We start from the raw sequence: 20,757 nt of genomic DNA on the forward strand, positions 1-20,757 counted from the left end.
TTTCTTGATTTTTTTTAAAATTTACAACCATACTGTGCTCTACTCTTCCAGTACAATATATCGTTAATCTTATCAGTATCTACCATCAGTAACATTTTTAATAACTTAAAAATCTTAGCCTAAGTGGTTTTTAATTGTCAGATTAATTAGGTGGATGTTAGGAAGCAGATAATATCTCAATTTAGTTTTTGAAACATCTCACTTAGTGTGGAACTAAAAATATGTCTAAAAAGAGGCAAAACAATATACATTTATAATATTGGCTGTTGTATTTGATATTGACCATAAAAATTTAAATATAAAGATTATTTTGATATCTATCCATCTCTTAAGAAAATGTACATGAAAGTGTTTTATGCCTGTTCCTGTAGGTGGTGCCGCTGTTTGTAACGACCGCTCTGGAGCGTTTGACTCGTGAGGTGAAGACCAGTGAGTTGAGGACCATGTGTCTGCAAGTGGCCATCGCTGCGCTCTATTACAGCCCACCACTGCTGCTCAACACACTGGAGAACCTGCGCTTCCCCAACAACACCGAGCCCATCACCAACCACTTCATCTCACAGTGGCTCAAAGACATCGACTGCTTCCTCGGGTACACACTCCATACTCTTTACAAAGCTGCTGGACCTGGTTATCAGATATGCAGTTTTCCAAACTTTTTTTTTTTTTTTTTATGTTTACAGACTCCATGACAGGAAGATGTGCGTGTTAGGACTGTGCGCTCTAATGGATCTGGAGCAGAGGCCACAGGCCATCAATCAGGTGGCAGGTCAGCTCGTCCCCGCCGCCATCCTCCTGTTTAATGGCCTGAAGAGAGCCTATGCCTGCAGAGCTGAACATGAGAACGATGAGGATGACGATGATGAAGATGGAGAGGAGGAAGAGGAAAATGGTAAAAGAGCATAGCTTACTCAGTTTTTCATTTTTATCTGAATGGCTACAAAGTGTTAATTAGTTGCACTTATAGTCTTCTAAATAAATTGCATTTTATTGGTCACATTTTTGTCTTAAATATTAGTTGTCACACTGCCATTTTCACAGTGTTATCAAGCACTGGTTTCTGTTTGATAATTGTAAGTGCACACATTTTTATCACTGAATTAGTGCTGCACAATTTGGACAAGTCTTGCAATTATTTAAAAAAAATATTGTGATTGCGATTTGGTTTATGATAAACAAAAAACCTACACACATTGTTTTAGCCTAGTGATCTCCTTTGACCAAAATTAGATCATGTTTTGCCCATGCTCTACTGCCAATAAAAAGACTTGAGACCTCTTAAAATGAGCCAAACTCAGACCTTTTTCAATAACAAACCAAAACAAAGAGATAAAAACACTTTTCTTCATATTCTCATTGTACCTGTCCACTGTGTACCTGTTTTTAGTCCACTTTGTGATTGGGTCTCAGCCCACTATTCATCATATTTTTTTTGGAACCCAATCAACTCAAATATTATATTATTGTAATTTAATATTTATTATTACTGTACAGCAGTAATATATCAAGCTTTTATTTTGCAATATAATCAGGCTTTTATTTTGGTGGGAAACGCAGAAACATCTTAAAGGGATAGTTCACCCAAAAATTTAAATTCTCTCATTTACTCATCCTCATGCCATCCCAAATGTGTATGACTTTCTTCTGCTGAACGCACAGATTTTTAGAAGAATATTTCTGCTCTGTAGGCCCATACAATGCAAGTGAACAGGGTCCAAAACTTTGAAGCTCAAAAACCATTTAAAGGCAGCATAAAAGTAATTAATACGACTCCAGTGGAGCGATATGATAGGTGTGTGAGAAACGGATACATTTTTAAGTCCTTTTTTTTTTTTTTTTTTTTTACTGTAAATCTCCTTTCAAACAGCCCTCCTAAGTGCTCTTCTCTTCTAAGAGTTCTTTTGTTTTCAGCAATTTGCATTCTTCTTGCATATCGCACCTACTGGGCAGAGAGGTGAATTTATAGTAAAATAGGACTTAAATATTGATCTGTTTCTCACTCACACCTATCATATCGCTTCTGAAGATATGGGTTTAACCACTGGAGTATGGATTTTTCGGAATGGAATACTTAATACTGCACAGTATACACTATTTTGCATAATTGTCACATGATCTTGTAACATTACATTTAATTAAGCGTATAACGTTTAATTTAGCAAGTTGTGTCCAGTTAACATATCAGACATACAGTGCATTCAGAAAGTATTCAGACCCCTTAATGTTTTTCACATTTTGTTGTTGCAGCCTTATGCTAAAATGCTTTAAATTATTATTTTTTTTCACATCAATCTACACTCCATACCCCACAGCGACAAAGCAAAAACCAGATTTTTGATAACTTAGCAAATTTATTAAAAAAAAAAAGAAAAACGTGAAATATCACATTGACATAAGTATTCAGACCCTTTGCTATGACACTTGAAATTTAGCTCCGTTGCATCCCATTTATCTTGATCATCTTTGAGATGTGTCTACACTTTGATTGGAGTCCATCTGTAGCAAATTCAGTTGATTGGACATGATTTGGAAAGGCACAAACCTGTCTATATAAGTCTCACAACTGAAAATGCATATCAGAGCAAAAACCAAGCCATGAGGTCAAAGGAACTGCCTGCAGAGCTCAGACAAGATTGTGTCGAGGCACAGATCTGGGGAAGGCTGAAGGTCCCCAAGAGCACAGTGGCCTCCATAATTCTTAAATGGAAGAAGTTTGGAACAACCAGGACTCTTTCTAGAGCTGCACGCCTGGCCAAACTAAGCAATTGTGGGAGAAGGGCTTTGGTAAGAGAGCTGACTAAGAACCCAATGGTCACTCTGGTTGAGCTCCAGAGATCATGTGTGGAGATGGGAGAAACTTGCAGAAGGACAACCATCACTGCAACACTCCACCGATCTGGGCTTTATGGCATATTGGCCAGACGGAAGCCTCTTCTTAGTGCAAAACACACAAAAAAAGCACCTAAAGGACTTTCAGACTGTGAGAAACAAGATTCTCTGGTCTGATGAACCGAAGATTGAACTGTTTGGCCTCCATTCCAAGCGGAACGCAGCAAAATACAGTGATATCCTTAATGAAATCCTGGTCCAGAGTGCTTAGGACCTCAGACTGGGCCAAAGGTTCACCTTACAGCAGGACAATGACCATAAGCACACAGCCAAGATGACGCAAGAGGCTTAGGGACAACTCTGTGAATGTCCTTGAGTGGACCAGCCAGAGCCCGGACTTGAACCCAATCGAACATCTCTGGAGAGACCTGAAAATGGCTGTCCACTGACAGTCCCCATCCAACCTGACAGAGTTTGAGAGGATCTGCACAGAATAATGGCAGAAAATCCTCAAATCCAGGTGTGCAAACCTTGTCGCATCGTACCCAAAAAGACTTGAGGCTGTAATCGCTGCCAAAGGTGCTTCAACTAAATACTAAGTTAATGGTCTGAATACTTATGTCAGTGTGATATTTCAGTTTTTTCTTTTTAATAAATTTACAAAGTTACAAAAAATCTGGTTTTTGTTTTGTCATTATGGGGTATGGAGTGTGGATTGATGTAAAAAAAAAAAAAAAAAAAAATTTAAAGCATTTTAGCATAACGCTGCAACATAACAAAATGTGAAAAAAATGAGGGGGTCTGAATACTTTCTGAATGCACTGTAGATTTTTGCAATTTTGAGTAAACATTGTAATTTTAGGCTGTCCAAGAGTCAAGATGTTTAAAATCTCAGCTGAAATAACTTTCACAATAGAAATAGGTCACATTGAGTGCATTGCTCTGGTTGTAGACTGCACAATGCAGACAATTCATATTTCAGAAACTAGTTCTAGTATGGTAGTGTGCAATTCCAAACATAGCCCTTGTCCTAGCCAACCTCTGAGACAAAAATGTGCGTGGCATTGATTTATTTTTTCCATCATTTAAAGGAAATTAATTATAGTATATGGTAATTCTGATGTGGATCTGTGCAGCTGAGTTGGGCAGTGATGAAGACGACATCGATGAAGAAGGTCAGGAATATCTTGAAATGCTGGCTAAGCAAGCAGGAGAGGACGGTGATGATGAAGACTGGGAGGAAGATGATGCAGAGGAGACTGCTCTCGAGGGCTACACGACCTCAGTGGATGACGAGGACAACATTGTTGATGAATACCAAATCTTCAAAGCCATATTACAGAGTATGAAGTTTATTTTCAATATGCATTAAATAATACGTGATTTAAAGATGTTTTTGTGACTCATACTTAAGCTCTCTGTAGATATCCAGGCCCGTGACCCTGCATGGTATCAAGTGCTCACACAGTGTCTCGATGAGGAACAAAGAAAACATCTTCAGGATATTGCAACACTTGCAGATCAGCGGCAAGCAGCACATGGTGAAGCAAAAGATTTTTCCATGTACTCTATTCTGAAAAAATTGTTTGAAAACATTTTGTACACTTTGCTGATTTGTCAATTTGATTCCAATTGATTCTAGAATCAAAGATGATCGAGAAGCACGGAGGATACAAGTTCACAGTTCCCGTGGTGCCAACAAATTTCAACTTTGGTGGCAGTGCCCCTGGAATGAATTGAGACCTCCAGTTCCCTTTCCCCTTTCTAACTGTGACTGAATGTAGTGAAATGAAAACACTTGTTTGTGTTACACCCTGAAGTAGTGGTTCCACAACTGGTTCTTCTCTCTCACTCTTCAATCTGACTATCAAATTGAACAGCACCAGAAGACGTGGGAAGGCAACCAAACGCAACCAATGCCTGGGAAAACAAACAAAAAACTTGAACGCTAAGCAAGTGGGGGAAAAAAATAAAGCTCTGAACAATTGTTGTCTAATGGGATCCAAAAATAAGCGGGAAATGGCAGCTCCCACTCATACATACAACGGGGGCTAAAGATTTGAAATTAATGAGACATAATGTCAAATTGTCACTGTACGGGCCAAAGGGCATTTTCGAGATTATACCTCTGGCAATAGTTCACAGTTTTTCTTCATCAAAAACAAAAATCTCTTGTTATTGTACATACTAGCCAAGGCACTTGATTTTTAAGTTGCCTGGTCAAAACAACCAGAGGAATTGGTAAGGTGTCAACATGTGTATTCAAATGTAGCATATTGGATACTTGTCATAGCATTATGTGATGCCTGATCTCTGTAAATTAATGACTAGCACTTTCATTTTGTTCAGGTCTCTTAGCCTTCTGTATCAGACTGCAAATTTTTTAAACTCAGTTGAAGACTATTTAAAAATTGGAACTATGTTACCTGACTGGTGACTTCTCCTATAATGGTTGGTGTTCAGAGGGCTTCAATAACTGTGTGGCAATTATTTGCTGCTTGTAATGATAACGTTTTAGGCTCAAAACAAAAACGCACTTGGTGTTCTATCTGGGTAAAGACATTGTTACAAGTACTGAGAGTCATTTGATTAATTAATTGGAGCATGAATAGTGGAGGTCTCAAGCATTTGGTTGATGTATGGGTGAACCATCAATATAAATAACATTAAAAGAAACAACTTTAAGTCAAGAGTATTTTTGTGATCATATCACCTTGTTCAAAACTTTACATTCTCATTAGCTTTTTTTATACTGTCAGGACTATTGTAAGTGTGCCTTGCAATGCTATTTAGGTCCTGTCTGGGGGAAAAACAAGCAGAAAATATAGTTGCACGCAGCAATTATGGGGTCATCGCACCAATACCATGGACATTTTAAGGTACTTCATAGCATTTCACAGTTCCTTTGGGCATGTTCTCGAGGTCAGGTTCAGAGCTTGGGACACATCCACACTAATCGAAGTTTGCAATTTATTTTTTCAGCTGCCTAATGTCATCGTTTTCCAAAGTATGCAGAAATTGAGATGGTTTTTGGTGGAAGAAAATGCCATTCTAGTGTGGATGAGAAAATTATTGCTATTTTAAATTAAAACATTAATGTGGATGTACCCTTCCCTTGGTCTAAAGGAAATCCAAGCCAATGTTGCGTTTGGTTAGCGAAAATCTGTTCCAAATGGTGGCAAGTGTATATGATGGGGCTTGATGTTCAAACCTACAAGCCCCAAGAAATAAATGTAAAGGAAAAGCACGACCTTTGGCTAATTGATTCCAAATGTATGATTTTGGACAACTTTGATGACATTTTGAAGTGTGTAATGGCAAGGACTATTTCTGTTCAAGTTTAATTACGCCAAAGCTCACTTTCAGGCATTGCATTTTAGCTCAGATTTGGTGAAGATCCAATGATGTTTAAATCATCAGGTGCACTGAAGTGGAACAGAGACAGTTTAGCTGAGCCTTAGTGGTAAAATAGCCAATCACCTTTTTTGAACATCCCGTCTATTAACTCATGATTGCGCATTTGCAGGACCAGCCTGAAAGATAGTGGGATTTTTTTTTTAGCGCAGTTTGAGCACAATTTATTGTTTTCAGATTTTACTGCTGATTGGAAGAACGAAATTTGATCGTAATCTTGACCAACTGTTTTGGAGATTTTGAGTTTTCTACATTCAATTTCATAAAAGCTGTCTTTGTAAAATAGCTGCGCAGGAGCATCCAAAGATGGTCATTGAGTGGACTGACTTGCCTTAAAAGGGACTTTGACTGAAATTACATTTCTAGACCAAAATTTTAAAAGCAGATATGTCCATAATTCTTAAATGGAAGAAGTTTGGAACAACCAGGACTCTTTCTAGAGCTGCACGCCTGGCCAAACTAAGCAATTGTTGGTGAAGGGCTTTGGTAAGAGAGCTGACTAAGAACCCAATGGTCACTCTGGTTGAGCTCCAGAGATCATGTGTGGAGATGGGAGAAACTTGCAGAAGGCCAACCATCACTGCAACACTCCACCGATCTGGGCTTTATGGCATATTGGCCAGACGGAAGCCTCTTCTTAGTGCAAAACACACAAAAAAGCACCTAAAGGATTTTCAGACTGTGAGAAACGAGATTCTCTGGTCTGATGAAACGAAGATTGAACTGTTTGGCCTCCATTCCAAGCGTCATGTCTGGAGGAAACCAGGCACTGCTCATCACCTGCACAATACCATCCCAATGGTGAAGCATGGTGGTGGAAACATGCTGTGGAGGTGTTTTTCAGCAGCAGTGACTGGGGGACTGGTCAGGGTTGAAGGAAAGCTGAATGCAGCAAAATACAGTGATATCCTTAATGAAATCCTGGTCCAGAGTGCTTAGGACCTCAGACTGGGCCAAAGGTTCACCTTACAGCAGGACAATGACCATAAGCACACAGCCAAGATGATGCAAGAGGCTTAGGGACAACTCTGTGAATGTCCTTGAGTGGACTTGCCTTAAAAGGGACTTTGACTGAAATTACATTTCTAGACCAAAATTTTAAAAGCAGATATGTCAAAATTTGATCTGGTGGTGGTGCTAGAGGGTTTGCAAGACTGACCCCAAAATTGTCATAAGCAATGATCAGATCCTTCCCAATCGGTGTGCCAATTTTCACCGCTTTTTACCATACGTTCCAATAGACACTCCGCAAGAATATGCGGAATAAGACGACACATTATCTGCCTAGACATTCTTGGTGCTTGAAAGACTAATAATTTATGTCTCTTTTAACATGCTATACATTTATTCTGGATTGAAACTCCATTGCATGAGACTACTTATTCCTTTCTTGGGTATGTGAATGGGTTTACTGTCCTCTGGGTATTTCAAGGTTAAGACCTGAAAAAAATCATAGACCAGTATAAATAAAAGTACTTGAGGTTGTTGACTGAGCTAATTGGTATGGTTGTGATTTTACAAGGATGCAGTATGTATCATGCACTGGGAAGAGAGACATTTTGAGTGGATAGCAGCAACATTGTTTATGCCGAAGGTATTGATATTATCAACGGTGCACATCCCCTTTTGTAATGATTCTACACAATGTGGTTATTAGTTGACATGAATGGGTTCCCCAGCAGGTAATTTCACTGCATATGACAACGTTCAATGAATGTTTTTAATTGGTATTATCTCAGATATACATGTTGAGTTATCAGACACAATGGGATAGATGTAATGCAATACTGTAGTAAAGAGTTGCTTATTTCCTGCTTAATATTTTTAACTATAGTAAAGATCAGCATTGACCAACACTCAAACTAACATAATGGAAAACATTCTGTATGGGAAAGTGCCTGTAAGACTACATATTGTAATACACAAAGACAGTTAAGAGTATACTATGACACCTTTTAAAGACCGAGAAGCATTACACAATAAAGCTTGCATTTACTATGTTTATAGAGACAAGCATAATTTCTATGATATGACTGAAGTTGTAGTCATGGCAGCATCAGCATCAATTTGCTTTTTCTTGAATTTGATCCCAAAAAGACTGCAGATCTTCTTCAGCATCAGATCTACAATCTCCTCTTCTTCAGATGGCTGTAGGAAAAAAAATAAACCATTAAGTTGTTTGGAAAGGTGGAAAACATAGCATTGCACTGGATTCCTTGATTATTGGAGACTTACTGTGGGATGAAGTTGCTCTTCACTGAAAGCCACTAAGATGACAGATATAAAGAGGTTGAGCACTACGAATGTCATGAAGATAATGCAGGATCCAATAAGACAGGCACCCAGTACTGGATTGTAATCCAAAACCTGTAGGTAGAAGGATTGTATAACATGAGTACCTTAAAATATTGTCAGTGTATCTCAGTGCAATATATAGCCCTATATTTACCTCGTCATAGTTAAAGATGCCGAGCTGTAGGCAGATGATGGTTTGAGCAGCTTCAAGGAGAGTTCTGTATGAGTAAAGCCTCCAGCCATACATCAAATTGCACTAATATAATAAAAAATGTAATGTTTTTTTTTTTTTTTTTTACAAACATAGCATTTAAATGATTGCTAATAGCAATGGTTGCTATTAAAAAATTAACCATGCTACTTGGATGCTATTTTCCAAGTATTCTGAAGTCATACAATATCTTTGTTTGAAGTAGAAACAGACATATCTCCTTTTGTGTTTTAAAGTCATATGGGGTTGAAACAACATTAGGGGAGAAAAGATTATTTTAACAGTCAAATTAGGAATAAGGACAGTAACTGTGGGAGAATAAGGTACTCACAGCAATGGAATAGGCCAGGAACATGATAGTCATGACCACAATGAAGCCAGAGATATCTGTCCATGCCCGCTGCAGTGTAGAGGTGATCATGTGTAGTTTGGGGTTCAGCCTCAGCAGATGCCACAGCTTGATGGTGGCAAGCAGAACTAAGAAGGCTATCAGATAGCCCAGTACAGCATCTGCTGTAGCAGTCTCATAAAAACTAACAAACCTGGCAGAGAAGGAACTTTCATTAATTTTGGATATTTTCTAGTGTTGATGGCTTTATGCAGTGCTATTTTCACTGATGTAAAGCAGTTAAAGGTACATTATGGAGGACTGCTCATAAAATTTTCGGTTAGAAACTAACAGAATACCATTTATGTGGCAGTACATTACAAAAATAAAATTGGTGTTCAATACAGTGTTCTTGCCTTACCCCGTCACTACAGTAAGTCTGCAATAAAAGTGTTTACAAACATGATCTTGAGTACAATCTGGTCATATGAGTGCTTTAAATGGTATTCTTTTTATTGGGGTCCTAAACGGTTTAAGCAAAAACCGATCAGCACACATAGATTTTTGCCGATTATACTGATTTTGCTCAGCATGTAAACACCTTTACTGGCTTTCCTACCAGATTATTTAAAGGGCATAACTATTGCACGTATACCTTTGTACATTTTACGTCAAAAACAGAGAATAAACCAATGCTTACATGAAGTCTTGTGTAAACATGGTTTTCTTGCACTGTTGGATTTTTTGAATAAGCTGATTTTTGGTAGTTAGCTTCTTGGTGTACATGTAAATGCATTTGCCCTTTGCTTTTAGTCAAAACGTGAAAAGGTATGAAGGTCCAGCTACTATGGTGTGTTTACATGACCTTACGCGTTGTCAGCTTAAGCATAAACTGTGCACTGTATACACGCTCACTGATTTACATTCAGAGCTTTAGGGTTTGATTTGGTGGGAAATTTTAGGCTTCGTCATTCGTCCTTGCGTGTTTACGTCATGTCCGTAAACAAAAGTCTGACTGCTATGGCGCGTGTTATGCTACTTACTTCCTCAGGCTATGTCTACATTAATCTAGATACATTTGAAAATGGCGTTTTTGTTTTCGAAATGCTCTCTGTCCACACTGCCATTTTCAAGCGTTTTCCAAAAGTTGCTCGTCCACTCTAAAACGTATGAAAATGCTTAAATCCCTTTACAGCGCATACAAAAATCGCCATTGCATATACGGTCTGAAACTAAATTGGCCACGTGTTCTGCTGCCCGACACCATTTCCAAGTAAACCTTCCGTTGCCTTTAAAGGAATGCAATGTGTGTAAAAAGTAACATTTATCTTTACCTACACTATCAAAGTGAATATCAGGCACAACAGCACTGCTATAACACATCTTGATTGTTTTGGATGAATGAATCACATGACTGCATCACATGACAACAAATATGTAATCGTTTTTAGATATCTCCATCTTCTCTGTCCACACTACAACGCGAAGACGGCATTTCAAATTTATCCACTTAGGAGAGCGTTTTCAAAAAGCTCTGTTTTTGCTGACAAAAACATCGTCTCACTGTGGACGGAAGGCCAAAATGTAGAGAAAAAGATGCGTTTTCAAACGAAAACGTATTAGTGTGGATGTAGCCTCAGTTGACATATTTTCGGGGTTACGTGTATACGTACATCTTCTTGCAATCAGTGATTCTTGGTGTAGCTAGTTAGATAAGGTGTTCACAGGCATGGGTATCTCAAATCATCAGATTCATCTGCGCATAAGAGCAGTGCCGAAGCACAACTGCCATAAAAAACAAAACAATGAGTGTGTTTACATGCACACCAATAGGCTCATAACTACTAAAAATCAGCTTATTAAAAAAAAAAAAAAACAACATTGCAAGAAAACCGCATTAGCTACCGAGATTTGAAATCATCAGGTTATTCTCTGATTTTGACGTCAAAAAGTAAATGTAACATCTTGCGCACAACACTTGTACACAATTGCACAAGTTGGTAAGAAGGCCAGTAAAGGTGTTAACATGCAATACGAAATTGGGGTAATGTGCAAAAATCCATGTGAGCCTATTGGTTTATCTGTTTATGATCTTATACCAATAATGGAACGTCATTTAAGATGTTTACATGACCTTACACATTGTCGGCTTAACGACACAGTGCATCCAATGATTATGCTCTGCATGTAAAAGCCTTTATCAATGTTCTTACTGGCTTATCCAATGTGCACAATTTTGAGCGCACTGCAGTTTACGTTTTGACGTCCAAAGCAGTGAATAATGATTGTGAATGGGGTTTATTTTCGTTGTCTGATTTTGAACATTTGCTGAGTTTTGCTAGTTATGGATGTATCGGTGTCCATGTAAACACCCAATTTTCCAAGTTTATCTGTCTGAGTCCCACAAGATGACAAGGAACACCCATGACACGCCCACTCCATGTAACACCCCCTTTGAATCATAAAGCGATTCTATTGGCTAAAATAACTTTTAAAATCCTATGCAATCATTGTATGAGTCATGTTGTCTTGACTGTGTAAATCTGACAAATAACAACTTTTCAATTATATGTCACGTATCATATTATTTAAACCGAAGATACAAATGGTGACATTAAACATTTCTCAGTTCTGTTTTCTCCAGTTAGCTAAATGTTTAGACTATTAGCTTAGCATATGCTAGCTTCTTCTCCTCTTCATTTTCATCACATTTCTCCTCACTGTCGTCAACTACTGATACGGCAGTATGATTGTATTCAATACAATTTTTAAGTTGCGGTATATTTAACAATTTTACAAACTTTTTTTTTTGTGTGTGTGTGTGTGTGTGTGGATTTTCTCCCCTTTTCTCCCCAATTTGGAATGCCCAATTCCCAATGCGCTCTAAATCCTCGTGGTGGCGTAGTGACTCGCCTCAATCCAGGTAGTGGAGGACAATCTCAGTTGCCTCTGCATCTGAGACCGTGAATCCATGCATCTTATCACATGGCTTGTTGAGCGCATTACCGCAGAGACCTAGTGCATGTGGAGGTCCACGCTATTCTCTGTGGCATCCATGCACAACTCACCACGCGCCCCACTGAGAGCGAGAATTATAGCGACCACGAGGAGGTTACCCCATGTGACTCTACCCTCCATAGCAACTGGGCCAATTTGGTTGCTTAGGAGACCTGACTGGAGTCACTCAGCACGCCCTGAAATCGAACTCGCGACTCCAGGGGTGGTAGTCAGCATCAATACACGCTGAGCTACCCAGGCCCCCAAACTTTAAATTTTTCATGTTTGTGGTTAGGGTTAGGTTTAGGGGTAGGGATTGGTGTACACTAGGTGTAGGGTTGCTGTAGGACTCAAATAAACAAAACAATGATAGTGTATGAATGTGACATCCAACTGTTGCAAGACTTCAGCATTTCCCTTACAAAAATCGAGAATTCATGGCAAATTTGCCGCAAAATGCGAGAAAATGTTCACATGCAAATGAGCTTTGCTGCAAACTTGCGTCAAATTGTCCTTTGTTGCCAGAGGTTTGCTGAAGGTTCACTACTATCGGTAAAGAGCTGCAAACTTCTGGCAAACATTTGCGGCTAATCGCAAGCTCATTTGCATGTGAAAATAATGAGTGGCAAATTTGTGGCTAGTTTGCTATAACTTTAAATTTGAGATTTTTAGTATTTTGTATTAGACATACAAAGCCGTGTCTTGTAGTAGTCTTGCAGGACACAGACAGACCCTTTTCCAATATTCTGCCGCAAGTAACTTATGTTTCAACCGCAGATGGCAATAGAGAGCCCAGAATTCCATAGTGGACATTTTTTTTCTATCGGATATCAACTAGACAGCTGTTTAGTAAGGCTGTGATGGGGTTTATGCTACAATATTTTTATAAAGATTTGCTTAAATACTGTTTGACATTGCTAAAAATTGTTCCAGAGGAGTTTAAGACTTCCACTCACAGGTCTTTGTTATTGTGGTAGTACTCTATGTCCCGGTTACCCAGTATCGTCCGTTTGACAAACACAGATAATGCACTCCAACTTAGAGTGATGATGGCCAACTCTAAAAGATTCCACTTGCTCCTGAAATATCCCCATTTGTGCTGCTTCATCAGTTTACCCTGTTAAAACCAAAGGATATGGTGCATTACAGCTTCACTGATGCAAATTACAGAGTCATATTTCAGTGATCCACAAGTGAGCTGACCTGCACAAACATGTAGTAGAGAATAAAGAGGAAATAGATAGCCTCTGATGCCATGACAAATACATGAAAACCACCAGTGGACTGATAAAGACGCACATTCTGCACCTCACTTCGATATTGGAATGCACCTGCAAAAACAATCAAATTAACAGCCGGACTTGTGAAAGTGAGGTTTTTTCCACAATATTGCAAGAAGATGACTCACCTGCTCCTGTGGTCTCAAACATGAGAGTTACAATACAGAAGAGGTTTACATTTGCATTATAAACTGTGAACTCCACAAAGACAGCCCGTGTATGGACGTCCAGCCAGGTGCTGTCAAATAGGTACTGAAGCAGCCTGTAAGACGGGAAAGGAAAGATCAGATATTGTAACTGTTTTGACTTTGGTAAACACATTACATGTTGTTTAAAGGAACAGTTCACCCAAAAATTTAAATTCTGTCATAATTTACTCACATGCCAAATCCTTATGACTTAACGCAAAAGGGGAATTTTTTATGAATTTCCTGGTCCATCTTTTCAATACAATGTGTGATCATGCAAGCCACTTTAAACGAGCTTCTCTCATAACACTCATTGAAGGGATAGTTCACCCAAAAATGAAAATTCTCTCATTGTTTACTCACTCTCATGCCATCCCAGATGTGTATGACTTTCTTTCTTCTACTGAACACAAATGAAGATTTTTAGAAGAATATCTCAACTCTGTAGACCCATACAATGCAAGTGAATGGCGGCCAGAACTTTGAAGGTCTAAAAAGCACATAAAGGCAGGATAAAAGAAATTCATATGACTCCAGTGGTTAAATCCATATCTTCAGAAGAGATATGATAGGTGTGGGTGAGAAACAGAACAATATTTAAGTCCTTTTTTAACTATAAATCTCCAATTTGACTTTCACATTCTTCTTTTGTTTTTGGCGATTTGCATTCTTCATATACATCGCCACCTACTGGGCAGGGAGGATAATTAAAGTAATAAATGACTTAAATATTGATCTGTTTCTCACCCACACCTATCATATCTCTTCTGAAGATATGGATTTAACCACTGGAATCTATTGGAGTATATGAATTACTTTTATGCTGCCTTTATATGCTTTTTGGATCTTCAAAGTTTTGACCACCATTCACATTGTGAGGACATACAGAGCTGAAATATTAAAAAAATCTTTGATTTTAGCAGAAGAAAAAACATCATACACATCTGGGATGGCATGAGGGTAAATAATGAGACAATTTTTATTTTTGGGTAAACTATTCCTTTAACGCGCAACCATTATCAAGATTTTCAATGAAAAACATTTGGGTCCTTTTTTAAACTTTAAAGTGAGTCACTCAGCTGCCACTGTCTTGAAAAGACGGACTGGGATATTCATTAAAATATCCCCTTTTGCTTTCCGTATAAGTCAGTCAGTCATATGGCTTTAGAACGACATGATTTTGAGTAAATTATGACAGCATTTTAATTTGTGGGTAAACTATTCCTTTGAACATTATACATGCTACCTGCTTGCATTCTGTTGATCACTGCCCAGGTCCACCACAAATCCTCCACCCTTATAAAGGGCCACATTGCCCCAGACCGTGTTTGACTTGAGTTTGGCCTGAGTTTGGTATTGCCAAGGTGTTAGGAAGGTGTCAGAGCCATTAAGATTATTAGAAGTGTTCCATGCTGGACTGTAAGAGCCCATGTCCTCCGCTTCCCAAGAATATGGGGCATGGCAGTCCGGAACAGAGTGCCTCATTGACTTGGCAATCTTACAAGAGTCTCTTCTCACCCTAACCTGACGAAGACGAGCGTTGCCAACAAGTTTTGAGTTTCCATCCGTTATGAAGCCTGAAAAAGTTCATTAACCACAATTAAGGCCTATTAATACAATAAACAAGTAGTTTCTAACCTCCATGCTAAATACGACCAGATAAAATCAGCTGGTCCAGGCTGGTTTATGCTTGTTAGTGCAGGTCTAGCTGGGGGACCAGTGTAGCCATGCTATTCACCAGCAAAACTAAGCTAGTTGACCTAGGTAATCTTGCTGGTTAAGCTAGTTAAAAAGCCTGGTGCGGAAACTAACTAGGGTTCAACATCCAAAAAAGACCTTACAGTTTGCTGGTTAGCAGCTTCGCTGATTTTTTCAGCAAGGCTTGAACTGTGGTAGACAAAGTTTATTGATATAATACCTGGATATCGGCCAAACAGATTACTGAGCAAGGAGGTTTTTGACCAAGTGAATATTTCTTTGTGGTTCATAGTCTCAGATGTTCCATTGCTAAAGCTCTGTCGGACGTGCTGAGTGAGGTAGTACGCATTTGGATCTCGCTGACCATATGCGACCAAGAGCAGCATCCACAGGAACCCTAAATAAACTTCAAGGAAAACAAGTTTATGTCCCACACGAAGCTGATGGTTCCATCACTGAGAACCAAATGAATGCATGTGTTACTCTTACTGAGAATCTCCCTGATGAGTGCAAACACTTTCTGTTCTTTTATCATGTTGTTTCTCATACTCTCTATGTCAGTAGGAGGAGGTGGCTGGTAGAAACTGCATGTACTGTCTCTTCTGGCAATTCTGACAGCATCAGGATCATCTGTGGACAGAAATTACTACTTCAGTTGATGTTTAGCCATAGCAGTAATTTAAATGTGCACTCAGAAGTTGCTTTGCTAATTGCTCAACTTTTAACTAAAAGAAATAGTGATAGTAGAGTAATATTTTTGAGAAATATGTTTTACATATGTTTCAATTGCAAAAATATGCGTCAATAGATAAAACTCGCACCACAGACAGTGGCGTAATTGCAGGCAATGCATGGTGTGCAGCTGGGGCCCGGGGTGAAATAGCTTCCCCGCGGTGAGAGCAATTGCTTTCCTGATCTATCTTGGACAGATTGACAATTTAAATTGCAAAATCAATTGCTGTGAACTATAGACCAATAATAGGCTTATGTTCAATAATATGGAAATAAACAATACATTGCCTTCTAAAGCCATTTTTTTGTATTGTCTTATCAATGCTTAACTCCTCTGCCACAATAATGTAATTAATATTAATTATCTGAATTATTATAATTATAATATACATTTTATATGTTATTATTCAAAAATAACTCTAACTATTTAACCATTAAATATATGATATTGTTATTTGAGGGCCTTTCTCAACAAAAATTTATATATGTAATTAATTCGATAAAAAATTGTAATCGATTGACCACCCTAAATTAGTTACTTTCATTATCGGTAACGCAATGATAACATATGGGGCCTCAATCATGAAACACCTGACCATGTGTAAATCATGTGCAAGATGATTGTTGTCCTTTCAGACAAACTGCCATGACTACATTTTGATGGAAGTGAAATTAAATAAGTAATGAATCAAAAAGGTAATTAAATGAGTAAAATTAACCTAGCAAAATAGCATAAATTTGTATAAAAAAAATCAATTGTTGTTTTCCTTTTAAACCATGATATACTTAATTAAAAACGTTTATTTGATGCTTGCATTTATTTCTTCAAATAGTTTATTCCCAACTCTGCTTCAATAAATATATCATTTTCCGAGCATATGTGATTGGCATGGGGCGAAATTCGTGGAAAGATGTAGTATTTGTTTGATTTTCTCAAAAACATTTATGCCCTCTAATGAGACAGTTTCTCCGTTTGATATGGGTTTCACTAATTCAGTATAGGCAGCGATAAATCACGTTCAGTTAATAACATATGGTCAATGTTAATGCTGTTAAACCTATAAATAAACATAAGTCACGGGCAGATACATGCACAATACAACATGGGAAAAAAATAGAAAAAGCTCTGCACACCCTCGTAGCTTGCAAATCTTTATTAGCTTACAGCATTTCAGTTAAAGATCTTCTTCAGGCATTCCATTTATTCTATATTCTTCCGGTTGCAAAGGATGTATATCACTGTTCCTTACATCATAATTTACCCAAAAAGTTTCACCAGTGATGCTGGCGATGTGCTCAACTGTACCAGATAAGGTAATGAACATCCTCCTTCTGGCGTGAACTGACCTTCTTACACTAAACTTCATGCCAAACCATTTTTATTGACCTTTTGGACAATTCGATTCACAAAAGAACCTCTGATTGCAGCCAGAACATACAATGACGGTAAGTTCCTCACTTTCTTTGAGACCGAACACACTAGTGTGTTTGCTAAATCAACATTTTACAATGTGATGCAATTTCAATCATAAAAATTATTTCTTTACTGTTCCGCACAGATGTTAAAAGCTTCCTGTTCTCATTTACTAACAAGTCTGGTGCCTTATCCATGGGCGTGGATTATGATAATTGTTAATGAACGTGCACATGCCCCCTATTTATGAATGTTTGGAATTCACTAACATATACACGTTTTACTAACAAATCTGGGGAGTACAAAGCGATTGTAAATCCGGAGGAAAGATTTGAGAAGGTCCATTTTACGTGTAAATTATTCTCAATTTACTCTTATTAAATTACGAAAGTTTCATGAATGAGGCCCATTGCTTGTAAAATGAACATTCCCCTACCCACTCTTCCATGATTTGAGTTTGGAATAATTTATATGATTTGTATTACAGAAATTTAATTTAAGCAGAAATTTTAGGTGGGCTCATGGTTAAAATGGGCCTGGGCCCACCCCTAGCATCACCACTGTCCATCACTATACTGGGGCATTAGGACCCACGCAAACTACTGGGTGAGCATCCCCTGCTGGCCTCACTAACACCTCCAGCAGCAGCCTTAAACTCAAGGTATACTTCGGATTTCCACATCACACTTCATCACGTGCTCATCTGCAGAGTACTTGCATGTAGCCCAGTTTTTTTAGTCTGCATCTGTGTGAGTCGTCTGCACATGCAACTGCCGTTGACTGTACTAAAGAGTAGCAAAAAGCAGTTGTAGTGTGCATGTGTCAAACACATTCATACAGGCTTGTGGTCAAGACCATTAGTTTTCTCAAGAATATTCTGAAATTACCGTGTCTCTGATGGATTCTTTACCTGTGTTGGGTAGGGTCCCATCGATCAGAACATCTCCATAATCTTCTTGATCAACAGTTTTGAGTACCAAAGCAAAAAAGACTGCAAAGCCCAGTACCTAAAGACACCATACATCAATATGTAATCATAAAATACAACATGAAAAGGTATCATGAATTGCTCTTTTAATTCTGCCTCTTACTTTTACAGGCTGGGTGATGAAGAGGCTTTCAAAGAATGAAACCACCATGGAGATGAGCCAACCGATGGAGCGCTCCTTCCCATAGGTCAACCCATACATCATTGTGAAGTATGCTGAAACACCACTGGTGGCCGCAACAAGAAGCCAACCTACGAACACAAACCACCAGGGCAAGCCTTTCTGGCAACTCTTTTTGCTGTGCCCACTGCTGCCTTCTGTTGGGCTGGAGCTACGTGTATGCTGGCCACTGACAGAACAGAAGACATGAGGTTCAAGGAGTTTCTTCATGCCCTGAACTTGCAATACAGCTTGATTGTAGCTGTCTGGCTTAGAGAAGGATGAAGGGCCCACCAGTCCCAATTCTTTCTCCACGTTTTGCAGTTGTTTGTAGATATATTGGCTGTAAATACTGTGTTTTTCACTCTGTTCAGAGTTCTCACAAAAACTACTCTCTGTGAGAGGAGCAAAACAATGTTACGGTTTCAAATGCACTACTGTTCAAAAGTTTGAGATCACAATTTTACAAGTTTTTGAAAGAAATTCATACTTTTATTCACCAATGATTTTATTCACCAAGGATATCCTAATAAATTAACATTAACCCAAGATAAATAAATGTTGAAAAATTACATTGTTAGTTCATAATACCAAATGCATCCAACAGAACCTTATTGTACAGTGCCACCATTATTTCAAATAGTAATAACAATCTGCAGCATTACTAACGTTTTGGCAGTATTTTTGAGCAATTAAATGCAACCTTGGTGAACAGAAGCATCAATTTTCAAACTTTTGAATGATACATGAAAAAGTATATGAACATATCATGTATACACGCAGCTTATGGATTTACCTTTCAGATTTACACACCCCAGAGAAACAGCAAGAGTTTGTTCCTTTTTAGAAGAGCAAGTGTAAAACTCATTTCCAACTCTATTGTGTTGACCAATTATCTCTTCAACCACTGACAGTAGAGTGTTGATATCTATTTTGCTAGAGTCCAGTTCTACTCTTGGAACATTTCTTCTCATGACCTTATAGAGCGATTGTCCTATCCGTTTAATATCCTGAAGAAATATTATTAAAAATAACGTCAAATGAAAATACTGCACTGCAACAATTATGACTTGGATGGGAATATAAAGAGCTTGTGTTGCCTTTAGTGGCCTAACTTATAGGACTTGCCTTTTTCACTGTTTCAGGAGTGATTTCCTTGTGATTATTCTGTGGAGAGGGTGGTTCATTTGGAGACACACGTCCAGTTTTGCACTGTTTTGTGGGATCTATCTTTGACTGTTGCTTTGAAGACATCTCTGATTTGCGCTCTTTCGGGCGAGCGTTTCTAAAGATACTCACAATGAGGAGGTTGATAGGAAACATTATGATGGAACTTTGGATACCAATCATGACCTGTTGCCAGGTGAACTCAATCTGACCTGTAGCCAAAGCAATGACATAAATCACATGAAAATTTAAGTAAATATGTTTTTAACCAAGAAGTGATAAAAATAACATGAGGTTATGCGGTAATACTTTACAATAAGGTTGCATTTGTTAACTTTATTTGTTAACAGTAACTAACATACACTTTTAGAGCATGAATATCGCAATCCCACTTCTCAATACAATGGCAGTGGATAGTGACTAACTTAAGCTTAAAAAAAAGATCCAGGTGTCTCATAAAGTTGTCCATGTAACTTATATGTTTTATTAGATTTTTTAATTTTTTTTATTCTTTGTTTATTTTTTAAGCTTTAAAATAAGCCACTATTCGCTGCCACTATATTGAGAAGACAGATCATTAAAACTTCTGCTTTTGTGTTCGGCAAAATAAAAATAAAAAAATCACTCAGGTTTGGTCATAGTTCACCCAAATGTAAAAAAAAAAAAAAAAAAAAAAAAAGGTCATACATTTTTGCATGAACTATTCCTCTAACCCTTATGTCGTGTTCTGGTCATTTTAACCCGGACGACTTTTTTTTATTTATTTATTTAATTTTTACATTTTTGTTTTGTTTCACTTAATCCAATTGGAATAACATTCCTTGACTTTGTTCACATATGGTATCTAAAAATAAACAAATTTGGACCATTTTCTTTACACTTTATTGGTTTTAATTCACTTTGTTACACTTGTTGTGTTCCCGGTCAAAAATGACCGGCCATTGGAAATGAATGGATTAGACTACAAAATCCAGAAATATCAAGTGTTCAGGAGATTCCCAATCCTTAAGATGAGCACATATGTGGATGTGTGTTTGCACACACAAAGTCCTCGGA

At 38.1% G+C, this 20,757-nt stretch overlaps 2 protein-coding genes across 2 annotated transcripts in view; one reads left to right on the plus strand and one right to left on the minus strand.

The window, feature by feature from the left end:
- LOC127454519 (importin-7) overlaps nucleotides 1-5,519 on the plus strand; it is a 39,539-nt gene extending 34,020 nt beyond the window's left edge. The window contains exons 21-25 of the mRNA XM_051721815.1: nucleotides 372-592; nucleotides 684-892; nucleotides 3,966-4,172; nucleotides 4,254-4,370; nucleotides 4,472-5,519. Coding sequence (XP_051577775.1) covers nucleotides 372-592; nucleotides 684-892; nucleotides 3,966-4,172; nucleotides 4,254-4,370; nucleotides 4,472-4,569 — 852 coding nt within the window. The 3' untranslated portion in view covers nucleotides 4,570-5,519. The remainder of the gene's footprint in view (nucleotides 1-371; nucleotides 593-683; nucleotides 893-3,965; nucleotides 4,173-4,253; nucleotides 4,371-4,471) is intronic.
- Nucleotides 5,520-6,225: 706 nt separating this feature from the next.
- Nucleotides 6,226-20,757, minus strand: part of pkd1l2a (polycystic kidney disease 1 like 2a) — a 44,331-nt gene continuing 29,799 nt past the window's right edge. Inside the window, exons 28-41 of the mRNA XM_051650767.1 lie at nucleotides 19,663-19,913; nucleotides 19,331-19,544; nucleotides 18,478-18,929; nucleotides 18,297-18,393; nucleotides 15,730-15,870; nucleotides 15,461-15,646; nucleotides 14,789-15,119; nucleotides 13,483-13,616; nucleotides 13,278-13,405; nucleotides 13,031-13,191; nucleotides 9,081-9,291; nucleotides 8,693-8,794; nucleotides 8,479-8,610; nucleotides 6,226-8,391 (exon numbers count right to left, since the gene is read on the minus strand). Of these exons, the coding sequence (XP_051506727.1) occupies nucleotides 8,266-8,391; nucleotides 8,479-8,610; nucleotides 8,693-8,794; nucleotides 9,081-9,291; nucleotides 13,031-13,191; nucleotides 13,278-13,405; nucleotides 13,483-13,616; nucleotides 14,789-15,119; nucleotides 15,461-15,646; nucleotides 15,730-15,870; nucleotides 18,297-18,393; nucleotides 18,478-18,929; nucleotides 19,331-19,544; nucleotides 19,663-19,913 (2,666 nt within the window). The 3' untranslated portion in view covers nucleotides 6,226-8,265. The remainder of the gene's footprint in view (nucleotides 8,392-8,478; nucleotides 8,611-8,692; nucleotides 8,795-9,080; nucleotides 9,292-13,030; nucleotides 13,192-13,277; nucleotides 13,406-13,482; nucleotides 13,617-14,788; nucleotides 15,120-15,460; nucleotides 15,647-15,729; nucleotides 15,871-18,296; nucleotides 18,394-18,477; nucleotides 18,930-19,330; nucleotides 19,545-19,662; nucleotides 19,914-20,757) is intronic.

This window comes from Myxocyprinus asiaticus, chromosome 2 (genome assembly GCF_019703515.2).
Source record: "Myxocyprinus asiaticus isolate MX2 ecotype Aquarium Trade chromosome 2, UBuf_Myxa_2, whole genome shotgun sequence".
Taxonomy (NCBI): domain Eukaryota; kingdom Metazoa; phylum Chordata; class Actinopteri; order Cypriniformes; family Catostomidae; genus Myxocyprinus; species Myxocyprinus asiaticus.